The 12,908-nt window shown below is 37.7% G+C and overlaps 2 protein-coding genes across 5 annotated transcripts in view; one reads left to right on the top strand and one right to left on the bottom strand.

Annotated features, from left to right (window-relative positions):
- Window positions 1-4,029, top strand: part of LOC127418286 (protein shisa-3 homolog) — a 7,112-nt gene extending 3,083 nt beyond the window's left edge. The window contains exon 2 of the mRNA XM_051658808.1: window positions 1-4,029. This exon is cut by the window's left edge and continues 140 nt beyond it. Coding sequence (XP_051514768.1) covers window positions 1-456 — 456 coding nt within the window. The 3' untranslated portion in view covers window positions 457-4,029.
- Window positions 4,030-6,645: 2,616 nt separating this feature from the next.
- The window catches only part of LOC127417775 (phospholipid-transporting ATPase IA-like), a 215,299-nt gene continuing 209,036 nt past the window's right edge, over window positions 6,646-12,908 (bottom strand). For all 4 annotated transcript variants that reach the window (XM_051657995.1, XM_051657994.1, XM_051657993.1 and 1 more), the window contains one exon: window positions 6,646-9,538. In XM_051657995.1, coding sequence (XP_051513955.1) covers window positions 9,441-9,538 — 98 coding nt within the window. In that variant the 3' untranslated portion in view covers window positions 6,646-9,440. The remainder of the gene's footprint in view (window positions 9,539-12,908) is intronic.

The following is a 12,908-nucleotide window of genomic DNA, read 5'->3' on the forward strand; positions in this document are numbered from 1 at the left end:
AGTCAGGGCGAGATAATTCCCATGATCCTCACCACAGCTCCGCCCAGCCTGCGGACACCATCGCGGCAGTCCAGCACGGCCACCACCAGCTCCAGTTCAGCAGGAGGGGGGAGCTCGGTCCGTCGCTTCTCCCTGGGCCGGAGTGACGCACTTGGGCCATGTTCTCAACAGCAGCTCCTAATGGTCTCATCCTCCTCAGCATCTACTCCTGTATCCGTGGCCCCACCTCAACCCCTTCTGCCCCCACCACCTCCACCACCCTACACCTCCCAACAGGGCTTACAGGGCAGTAACTCTCTGCAACACCCACACAGCCACAGCCAGTTACAGCTCCAACACCAGACCCTGCTGCCGGCACAAAGCTCCGGGTTCCTTCTGCCTCAGCAGTACTTCTTTCCGTTGCAGCAGGAACCCTTCTCCGGAAGCAAGGGCTTTGCTGATTTCAGCCAAAGCTGAACTGGGGTTTGCTGGCTGCCGGGAAATGCTTAAAAGGACAGACACCAAAGGCTCAGACATTCACAATGGTGTTGTTGTAGACTCATATTACAGGTGCTCCCATTCAGTCACTGCATTGGAAGACAATGGGCACTAATATGTGTTTCAGCCAGCAAGATTGGCACTTGTGAGATGGTTTATGGACTTTATGAGTAGCAGTGTGGGTGCTTGCTGGCCGTGAGATAACAGAGCATGAGGTGTGGCTTTATTGTAAAGCAGTATATGAACTTGACTGGAATCTGTAGACACTCAAGCATGAAATACAAGATGCCAGAACATGGTTGCCTGCTTCAAAGCACCTAAACCGACTATGGATCAGATATCTTATGCACTTTTCATTTGTTAATATGATAATGACTTCAATAATACTCAAGACAGTATCACACACACAAAAAAAATTAGCCTCTGTATCTGAGATAAAGAACAATAATGGGCAACCTGGTCTCACAGAATTACCTTCCAGTACCTAATTTTTTGCATAAAGTTTTTTGTGGCTTGTCGTACGTATCATGGCAGTTTCCTGTTGAAATGAACATGAGGTGCAACAACATCAACTTTTATTCACTTTCACACAATTTACCAGTAAAACGGTAGATTATCAGTTCCTGAACACTTACGTTTCGCCCTGTTCCTCACACAATCTTATGACTTCAAAACACTTACTATAGTGCTTAACTGACCTTTCGCTATGCCCCGCCTTAAAAGTGCTTCTCACCAATCCTGTTTTAGCAACTGTTGCCCTGCCGCCATTACTCTGACATGCGTTTGCTATTTTCCAATGACAGCCTATGGAAGTAATGTGTGTGTGTACTTTTAAGTGGGATTTTATAAAAATATTCCAAAAATGTAAAACACGTTGTTGCCGGCAAAGGTGTAGCAGCCGCACGTTACCCCACACTCTTTAAAAAGGTGGTTTTTGTCCCCTGCACTTTCCCAAGCTAAACCCATACTGAGTCCAAATGGTGGATTTGTATACAGTATTCTTTGCATTTTGTTACTTTGGGCTGATTGAGCGACCATCCAGCCAATCACAGGTGAGTTTCATGAGCCAAAACAATCCTTACGTAATAAGCCATCAGTCAGACAGTCTGATCAACACGGCTCAGTTCATTTCTACAAAGTTGCTTTCAACAATGCTCATTTATCCTTGTTTTTTATCGGCATTGATGTTGATCTAAATTAATAATCTAGAGATGAGGAACACACAAATGAGTTATTTATCAGCATATCATTCTTGATTGGCAGTATTACATGAAATGCACTTCAGAAAACAAAAACAAAGGACAAACCTTTTAAGCACACATTGTAAGTGGAGTTTATATCAGCGCATGAGTCTTCATTAAGTTATGCTTTTTACATTATGTTTGTGAGGTAATAGTTTGATTGGTTGTTTTTGCCAATTTAAGCAGATTACTAGATCTGTATTATAAATGTAAAGCTATTTTTAATATCAGCTCCTGTTTTTTTTATCTCTATGTTGGTGTGCAGTCAACAAACTGCAGGAAAAAAAGATAGATCTGCTGTGTTCTTAAACTTTTCACATTTTACTGAAGTGAATAGATATGTAGACACGCTTTTTTATACATGAAAACATATGGACGCTATTGAAACTCAGAATTATTATAAGACTATTATTGTCTTGTGATAAAAGTCATGCTCAGCAGCTCACAAACTGTAGGGAAATTATAGATTTGCTTTGTTCTTATAATGCTTAAAACCTCTACTTAAGTCTCTTTGTAGGTCTGTAGACATAAACATTTTAAAGGATTAAAATGTTCTTTTGATCGTTGATTCAGTGACTAACTCATTTCACACAAGACACTCATTTGTCACCACCTTCTGGCATCACCAGAAATGGTCACTGAATTATTAAATGGATCTGAAAATTTTTTGGTGAACGTAGTCAAAGCACTCGACCCACTTGGATACATTTAAATCCCACAACGCACAAGCACAGAGTATAAAATAAAACTGTGCACATGCACAACTGTCATTATTGAATTGATTAAATAATTTATTCAAGGCCAGCTTGTGCTCAGTCTTTTATTGTCATGTGTGAAACAGAAGCAAGTGATCCACAATATGCCCTTTATTTTTGCAGCTAATTGTGCAAAATTTTGCAATACTTGAATTTTTAAAATACTACAAATATTAAAAGTAAATAATACGTATATATTAATATAATACTTATATATTAATATATACTGTAATATATTAATACTGCACTGTAAGTGTTGGGTCCATGTGAGCCACCTACTGACAACTGTGTCCCCCCACTTTTAAAATGACTGCTACGCCCCTGGTTGCCGGGTCATTTGCAATAGTGACATGAGTTACCCAGAGAGGAAACATGCACAGTTTTTCTTAATGGAAAAAATAAATAATTTTTTTTTCAAATAAATCTGCAAAAGAGCATGTTCTGGATTAAACTGTGTCAGCCCTCATTTCCAAATTAACATATAACATCTGCAACGACATTTGCTCCAAGATAAATTAAAGCTAATAACTGAACGTTAATTCATTTATATGTATTGATTCAAGTCTTAGTAAAAGCGATTATAAATAAACAGTTAACAGCATCAAAAAGAGTGTGTTATGAGGCAGAGCTTAACAAAGAGTCAATTTGTAAGGTAGCTCACGAAGGAACAGGGTGCAAGTCCTGAAAAGCATGCAAGTTTTGACACGAGCCAAAAGTGTCTTAGAAACGGCACAAAATTACATTTTTGCTTTAGCAATTGCAATTGTTTTTTTCATCTCACATTAGCTTTTTATGACACTTGGTTAGAATTAGGTTTAAGGTTTAGGTTAAGGAGGAAGGTTTTGTTGATTTAAAAAGTATCCCTTTTAGCGCCACTCAGTGGACATTTCACCTTGGATCTGCCACAATACGTGTTATGAACCACGTAATGCCATTTTGAAAAATATCACCACAGTCACATAAGTTTCATGAGATCAGGTTGACAATGGAAATAGTAATACAAGTTTTTTTTTTTTTTTTTTTTTTGGACAATCTCACAAATAGTGCCATATATGAATGAGGGTTTCTTATGAATGCTGAAGTTTTTTGTAGGTTATCTTATTTTTCTGAGGAGGCCAGACTGAGACAGAGATTTTTCATAATGATTAAAAAAGGTATTCAAATGTCCATGTATTTTAATCTTATTTAAAAGCCACAGTGAGCTACATTATGAACTTTCCACAGTCTGCTCTTAGATTCATATTAATTAAATTCGCTATCTGTGGGACGGCTTCTGTTTTAAATGTCTGCAGAATGTTCTGGAGAAGGCTTTTCTTTAATTTTGTATAATTTGTAGCAATATGAAAGCCATTATTGGTTCAGTTTCGCATTACATTAGCAACACTGTTTATATCTGTTGCCTGTGATATGAGCAAAGTTTTGTAAATGATAAGATGTTTCTAAATGTGCACACAAGCAACAACCACATCATTTGGTCATGGGAAAGACCCTGAACTAAGTATTACAGGCTCTAAACAACAGTGTTTTCAAGTTAAATTAAACCGTTTGTTATTTCACCTATGGTTAGTTTGTCTCGTTAGTTTTTGTGGATGGGGCACAATGGAAGATGGGGGAGTATTCGGGAAACCTTTTTGAAAACACTCATTATTTTTCAAGTCTGTTTGGTGATGTTGGTGCTGCAGAAATTACACACATCACATTCAAGGTACCAAGCTGAACACTAACACTTGATAAGCATTTGAGGTCCGGTTTTAGAATACAATAGTAAATGGCCTTCCGAAATCCTGTAACAAAAGATGTTTTGTTTTAAGCTATGGATTCATACTTAGTTTTCCATACAGTTCTGAAAAGGTCTGGTTACAGTCTTTGAATATATTTAGATAGCATCGGCAACATAAAGAAACTGTTATTAAAATATGGAACAGATATCTCTAAAAATATCACTGACCAGCAGTGAGAAGGATAAATCTAACTATAATGATGGAGGGAGGTCATCTATTTGCATTCATGACATGAGCTGTTGTATCATTGTGCCCTCTCTGCCTTTTCCTGTTTAGGATGACATTATGTACAGTACATCCTGTTCCGTACCACACACGATGACCAGCTTCATGGCTACTTCTGCCTTTTAGAAAGAATTTAGATTTAGACATTTCACTCTAAGTTGTTTCAAACCCCAACAAATTTAATTTTAATCCTTTTGGAGAAATGGAATCTCACACAATGAAAGAGGAGACTTTTTGGCAATAATAGCTTGTCAGAATAGTTTCTAGGTTGGTGGTTTAAACTGGATGTTGAGTTCAGGGTTTCCACACTTTTTGACTAATGAAATTCCATTACTTTTTCAATGAGCTTCCCAGATATTTGTAATTACTGGATAAGAATTAAGAGTTAAATACTATTAAGAGTTAATAGTAAAATCATTCAGGCCGACTAATAATTATTATTTTTTTTTTTTTTAACTGATTCTTTAAAAAGAGACTGGAAGCAGATGACATTTCATGGGAAGTGCTTATGTTTCAAGCCAGGATAAATTCATTGAAAACTCAATGTTCCCATAAACAGTTATTGCTGACTACCAATAAGACATCAAGATTAATTTTAATGCCCTAACTGCCTTTTAAAAGGGATGGGAGTACACATGAAAAACAATAATGCAAGAGCAAGTGTTGTACAGAGATGAAGCATCTCAAAGGTATTTTTTTAAGAAGACATGAAATCGAAGAAATATTTCACAGTTTACTATCTTTCTAAGAGACAAACATGGCCAGCAAGTGGCCAGTATAAAAGATTCATGCACGTATGTTTCTGCAAAAGAATAATTTTGTGCTTTTGCAGTATGCATCAGACCTGCATTGGCATATACAGGAAATTAGCTATGGGAAGTTTACAGTATGGAAACAATAGAGATAGGTTCCAAATCATGAATTTGTGTTCAATGAAACCCCAGTGGAGAGTTAAGCTGCCGTCTCACAAGCTGATATTTCCAGTTATTTTCAGGTGTGAGCCTAATTTACATAATCGGCAGCCAGTAGGTGAGAGACAGAGTGCACATTAGGCTCTGCCAGCAGGAGGTTGTTAATCACTTGACCGTCGGGACTCCCAGCTGAGTTAATGGCTTCAAAAACTGAAAAAGCATATCAGGCTTGCTTAAAAAAATCATTCTGTCGCCAAGGCGGGCTCTTGTGTTCTCGTCAAGTGACCAATGAGCTGCTTCTTTTACTGAAGAACTGACAAGACGTAAAGCTGATCTAAATGTTTTCATCTGTGATCGCACTCAGCTGCATATCAGCACAATGACTGTAATCCAAAGTGACTGTCACCAAGTGTTTTATTCCTGCATTTTTCTCCTACACTAAAATGACTAAAGAAATCAGGAAGCGCAGACACAACAGTCTGTTTTTATTGAATGCAATTTCTTTACTCACTGAAAGCTGCATATTGACATATGCCTTCTATGGCAAGCCTTGAGGGGATAAATACACAATCACACATTTTCACAAGGTAAAGTTAGTCTATGAATCACATCCTAAATCACTCTTTTACAAATGTTTATGCTCACGCAGTACTCCTGTTGTTATTTAGGCAAGCTCCATGTGACAGGGAATCAGAGAGTGAGAGAGAGAGAGAGAGAGAGAGAGTGAGTGAGTTGTTATATCCATCATCCCTCCACCATTTTGTATCTGCAAGTGTCATACCTCCGACTGAAGAGAGCAAGAACTCGGCAAAACAGTCGGCAAGTGTGACACCCTTGGCCAAAATCGAGTTGTTCGGAGTCTGCTAGTGTGGTGCCAGTGTAACCAGTCCTGCTTGACCCGCTCCGAGCGGGATTTGAACTGGCGTCAGCCAGCATGGGAGGCGGGCACGCTAATGAAAAGGCTAAAGGCTACAGCTTCTAACATCAGTCGCTAGTGCGCCTCTTGAGGCCAGGGGAGTGAGGTTTACACTTACCGCACAGCTATCACGTACCAGCTGACTCCCGTTACACCAGGCTGATCTGTATTGGGATTATTGTGTTCAACATATATGATCCTGAACATAACCATTACAGTACTAATATATCTTGCACACCTAGAATCAAGTTATTCCTCAGCACATATTCATGAGAATTTAGTCAAACTTTAGTCATTTAGAGAAAGAGGCAACAAGAAATTATGAGAGAAGGACTTCAGTTTCCATGTTGAAGTTGTAAAGTTTATTTCAGTAGTCATTAATGGCAGTTAAAAGACAAAATACTTAAAAGTTTGCAGTTCCGACATGCTAAACAATCACTGAACAAAAAGACAAACAAAAGATCTCAAAGCAAAATAAAACACCTAATAGAGAATTCAAAACAACATAAGTGCATTTTCATTCTTTAAAGTGACCAACACCAGTGGGAGAATCAGAGCACAAATAACATTTAGGCTTAACCAAGAAGCGACTTTTCCATTCATGCAATTAGTCACTTTGACAGACAAAAGTTTAGAAAGCAACAGTCCAACAGTCCTTTAACCAATGTCACATTTTACCTGGAGTCACATCAGAGGGCCAAATATCCAGTGTTTGAATCAGTGAGATGACAGAACAAGAGAACCAATTCAAAGCACAAAACAATGCACAATAGCTATAAATGTACTATTCTTGTTGTAGAAATAAAAAATAAGATGACGTTTTCGGCTTGAGTTACACTGAGGTTTAAAACTAAATTACAAACATGTAAATGTATTAAGATAAATAATACTGCAACTGATATTAACTAGATAAGATCATTTTCATCACATATGTAAAAAGATAAAAGAGTGCCTTCTGTAACATCTCTGTCAGAGCCTCATATGCACTGAAATTCCCAGCCAAGACGGGACTGAGGGACAGAAACAGATGACACACATGCGCTCACACACTTACATCTGCACAGACCTGCTTATGTACAGGGCCATGCATCAGCATATAGCTCACCATTAGTATACCTGGAGTCGTGCAGACGAAAGAATCAAGCTGCTTCAGACAATCGGAAAACAAGGACACCCACACATCCTCAAAATATTCAGGAATTTCATTCGAGTAAGCTGTCTCACTGGCAAATAGTGATTCACCATGAGAAAGTTTTAGAATAATTAAACAGACATGCATACTGACAGGATTACAAACACAAACGTACACGGTCACGCATACATCAACGCATTCAAAACTTAGCTCACATGCACATGCGGACAACACACATTGCACAGACGCACTATACAAAATGTGCTCTCCCACGGGGAGAAGAGAACCAACGCACAAACTCCACCATCAAAAAAGAAGCATTAATAAGAGGCAAAGGCAAAGTAAGCTCATGAACCATGACCAGTTTTTGAAGAGGAACCACAAATAAGAGGGACAACGTTTTCATTACAAAGCAGATCAATCCAAAAATCACACTTGGTTTAATATAAAAATACAAATTCACATAATAACTATTGAGACAAAGTTGTATCGATCATGTGTGTGGGTGTGGCGAAACCCTCTGCTCTTCCCCTATGCTAATGGCACTTATGTTTGAAGGATTTACACTCTGTTCTTAGGGAATTACTAAAGTCAAATAAAAGTTGCTGTGATCATCTACGGTAAAATACCTTCATACGAGCCCCTTAGGATGAGCTGAACACACAAAAGGGGCCAAGGTTCAATGTGTGGCTTAAAAATCTGGCATTACACTCTTGTAACAGCCTGATACGTGATGAACAACATCATTATTTTGGTCTAAAGTGTGAGCATGCCATAACACTGCCTAGCTAGTCTCTCTGAAACACTATCTCTAAAGGGAGAAAAAAAAGTTCCTATTAGGCACCTTTGTAATCATTGCAGCCGTGTAAGATGTGGAATGCAGGAACTTGTTCAAGAATGCATTTGAAATGTTGCCAAATTGCATAAAGTGAAAAATATCAGTGAGCTGCAAAGGATCTGAAAGAACCAGGCACAATAAACTGATTTTGATCAATAAACAAATCATTAAAAAAAAAACTAAAAAACTAAAACAACACAAACCAAAGCAATAAACTGATTTTGATCAATAAATCTAAAAACAAAACATAAAACCCAAAAAAGCGAAGAAACCCCCCCCCCCCAAACAAAACAAAACTAAAACAAAACATAAAACAAAACACACACACAAAAAAAAGCAAAAAACAAGAAACCAAACAAAATATAAAACAAAACACCCCCCACAAAAAACAAAATAAAAACAAAACTAAAACACCCAGTTTTGGCTGAAGGCAACAACAAATGTAAGGCCTTGATACATTAAATTTTACATGGAAAAAACAATAGGTGTGAAGTAGTCAAATTAGTGCAGAGTGCATTTCAGGAGTGTATAAATGACCTGTTTATAACACTTATTTAAAACTTTTTTTTTTTAAAATAGAGACTGCATTCATAAGGCTCTTTGGAACTTGAAATTTTCACTGGTGATCTGGGATTCGGATCTAGCTTCTGTGGCAAATAAAACTACAACACAGTAACAACAAAAGGGAGCATTCTGACCAACAGAGGAGTTTTATGTGCCATTAATGATAACAAAGTCACAGTCAAAGACCATTATAACAAATATTTCTCAACACCTTTATCACCATCTTCATCATCACCACATATTTGTCTGTAACACTCCGAGCCGAAGGAATGGCAGAGGAAAGAGGAGTCAGTTTTTCATGCTGTTCTCCTCCATTTGATAGATCACAAACCATACTGACCGTAGACTGGGCTAAAATATGCGAGCACAGTGCTTGTGTCTGCTGTTGAATGCACAACTACAGCAGAGCAGAACTTATTATTTTTTTCCTTTCAAAGAATAGGACAATTCCCTCTCACACTGCTTCGTGTTTTTCATATCCGTTATTGACCAGGGTGAGCCCTAGGCTGGCCAAAGTTAAACTGACAGGCTTCAGCTCTCTGTCAGCCTTTAAAAAGTAGAGTGACCATTGAGAGGGGGCGGGGCTCAGCAGGCTGAATCTCACCACTCATTGGTCCGCTGCTTGGTGGTGTCATAGACTCTGATGACCTCAGACTGGGAGAGCACTCCGTTCTCATCCTGAGAGAACGCGTAGCCATCTGCAAACAACAGAACAGGCATCAAACAAACATACTGAATGCAATGTTCTTGTCTATGGACAAACTTATAGGAATAGTTCACCCAAAAATGCCAATTCTGTCATCATTTACTTATTTACTCTCTTGTCGTGCCAAATCCAAATCTCAGTGACATATGATCAAATATGCTGCATGGAAATGTGTTGTGTCAGATTTGACGTAAATGATGCCAGATGCCATCGGTTCTCGTGTGTCATATGATCAGTCGCAATGCGGTAAGTTTAAAGATGTAAAGTCAGGAATTTGGAATGACATTAGGGTGAGTAAATGTTGGACATTTTTTTATTTTTGGGTGAACTAACCCTTTAAAAAAATAAAGTGATAGAACAAATCATAAATTAAAACGTGACACAAATGGGGGAAATTGGTTAATTCTGTACTTATCCTAAGGAAAATGAGCAGGATGTGCTCTGCTATCTATAAACTCATATGGGGGATCCAAGGGACTGTCTGGATTATGCACTGTGTGTCTAAAAAGCAATGACCTACAAACACAAATGGGACTAAAATCACTGAAAATATTTGTATTGGTTCAAATTAAAGGAGGTCAGTTGTCTGTAGAAAGATACATGCACAATGGCATCAGTATGCAAGACATCCTGACTGCTAGCTTCCAGAAATAAACAGAATTCAAATCGCTCTCAGAGGGACCTCAAAAACCAGCAATGGCAATGTGGGTGGGCTGGTAGAGGTGATCAGGGGAGCCAATAGTAATTATCTTGGCAGACTCCAAAATGGAAATTGGCAAGAAATAAGACGCTGAAAGTATTGTAATGTCAGATTATTGATTCTACCTGGAAGAAACAACTACGTTTTCTAATAAAACAAAAAGAAATGTGGCTCATTTGATCAAGGCTGGCTCTTTGAAGTCTTTGGAAGTAAAAAAAAGCTATTGATCCTCTGATTTGGACCCTAAGTAGAATTAAAATGGGTCCCAAATGTATTTTTTTGGCCTTGTCCAATGTCTTTTCCATGGCCTTTCCAGTCATTTATGATTACTGGATAATTACTTTTTAAAAATCATTCTGATTAATGTGTCATTTAGGCAATTTTTGTGAACTAGTTCAACCGATTTTTCAACCGAAGAATTATTTTCTCATCACTATGGCTTGCGAGCAAGTTTTACTCAATATCTAGCCAACTAAATAATTCAGAGCATAGCAGAACTGGAAACATTTATATTGTGCATTATACATTTCCATGACTTTTAAGATCTTATTCATTTCAATGACCAATTCAGACTCGGACAACACTTTGATGTTTATAATTCCCTGACGTTTCCAGGTTTTCTGTGCCTGTGGGAACCCTGATTTGAATATTCACAGTCAATATAGCACTACAGTCTCTACATCACTGCAGACTGGGTTTGGAGCTTTAATCTATGACTCACCTTATGACTCAATAGACTTGACCTCTACCTGTTGGCCTCGGTGGGGGCACATGCAAGAGGCCGAGAGGGCAATACATTGCGGAAATGACAGCAGGACATTGAAATGATTAAATATGACACTTTTTGTCAGTCAAAACACACCAGAACAGCAGCACATGCATAGATGGAGAATGGGAAGGACGTGATGGAAATTGCAGGTTTAAGTGTGGTGTTAATGTATATTTTTCTGTTATGCAATAGTAATATGTTTTGAGGTATGAGATAAGGGTAAGAATGCATATAACAACATCAGACTATCATTGAACATCCCCCATCCTCACCTAAAAGCAAACACATGCACACACACAAAAAAAGAAAAAAATAAAGAGAGGTAACAAACAGAAAATGAAAAAAAAGAAAAGAAAAAAAAAGAAAAGCAATATCAATGTAAAACTAAACAGAAAAATGAAAGCATATGAGAAGCGCAAGTGTAATATGGCACTTTCCTAGAATAAGGAGCAAATATAGGGTCAGAATTTTTTCTTTCGATAAATTTTCATTGAAAGGAGATGTTTAACCTGCAGAAAATGTACATCAACAGCCTCAAAGGGTCAAACTAAATATCATAATTTTAGCTGTATTATTTTCTATTAATTTTGTATGAAGTTTGCAACCCTGTTACGAAACATTTGGGGCATGTCTAAATACAGTTATAAACCCCGATTTGTGTGAAACATTAAAGAAATATCAAAATTAAATGGACAACATTTAAAACAACTACAAAAATAAATAAAATGCAAAAACACTATGTCAGAATAGGTGCATTGCAAATTTACCCTAAATTAAGCTATCATTCAGTAGGCGCAAGCACGCTTTGGACCAAATGTTGGTGTGTAGTTCATGATAAACTTGTATTTCTCATAAATGAAAAAAATTATTCATAATCTTTCCTCACAATAATTTTGGAAATAGGGTTGAAAATTTGAGCTTCACAGTTAATTTGTAAAATTTGCATTCATTTGTATGTGTGTATATACGTATATATATATATATATATATATAAAAAATGGAATGACATGACATTATTTACTTGTCTTTATATTCTGCTGTAGAAAGGGTCCAAATGATGTGACTGCTTGGGTGTCACAATTTTCAAGGAATATTCCGGGTTCAATACAAGTTAAGCTCAATCGACAGCATTTGTGGCATAATGTTGATTACCACAAAAAATAATTTCGATTAGTCCCTCCGAAAAAAGCAAAAATCGAGGTTACAGTGAGGCACTTACAATGGAAGTGTATGGATAATAAGGGACACAGCTAAATAGTTTTTCTTTTTTTGGTAATGAGTTTTTTTTCCCTATGAACCAAATAGATTGTCAAACTTATGACATTTATATATGATTTTAATTGCTGGATACAGTCGAGGTGGTAAAGGTCTCTGAAGTGTGGCCAAAATCCGAGACCATTTCAAAATCACCATTTTATTCCCATGACAAAAAACAAAAAACACGGGAATTGTGCCTCTAACGCATTAACTAGAGTAATGGGACACCAAAGTGTACCATATTTAAGGAAATTGCCATATAACAGCGCCTCCTGGAAGGAAACATAAGTAACTTGATACGTTGTGTATGTGAACCATCTGACGCCACATATATTATGACCTCATAAATCAGCAGGTGCTTTAATATCCACAGCAAAATTCTCCAGATCTGACTCAGAAACCATTGTGATATTCAAATCCAGAGTATTATGACTCCACTGCTTCAGCTCTGATCTACAGCTCTCAAGAACAACCATCCTTACCTAATTTTCAGGTTTTTGGTTCAGTTTTGTAAATCTGTGAGATTCTGTAGTTGTGCATCCATATGCCCTCGAGTGTGAGCGTGAACTTGCATTCTGATGCTACAGATGGGAATGGTGGGGTGTGTGTGGATCAGTGATTCCTCGTGAGTCTGTT

This window comes from Myxocyprinus asiaticus, chromosome 27, assembly GCF_019703515.2.
Source record: "Myxocyprinus asiaticus isolate MX2 ecotype Aquarium Trade chromosome 27, UBuf_Myxa_2, whole genome shotgun sequence".
Taxonomy (NCBI): domain Eukaryota; kingdom Metazoa; phylum Chordata; class Actinopteri; order Cypriniformes; family Catostomidae; genus Myxocyprinus; species Myxocyprinus asiaticus.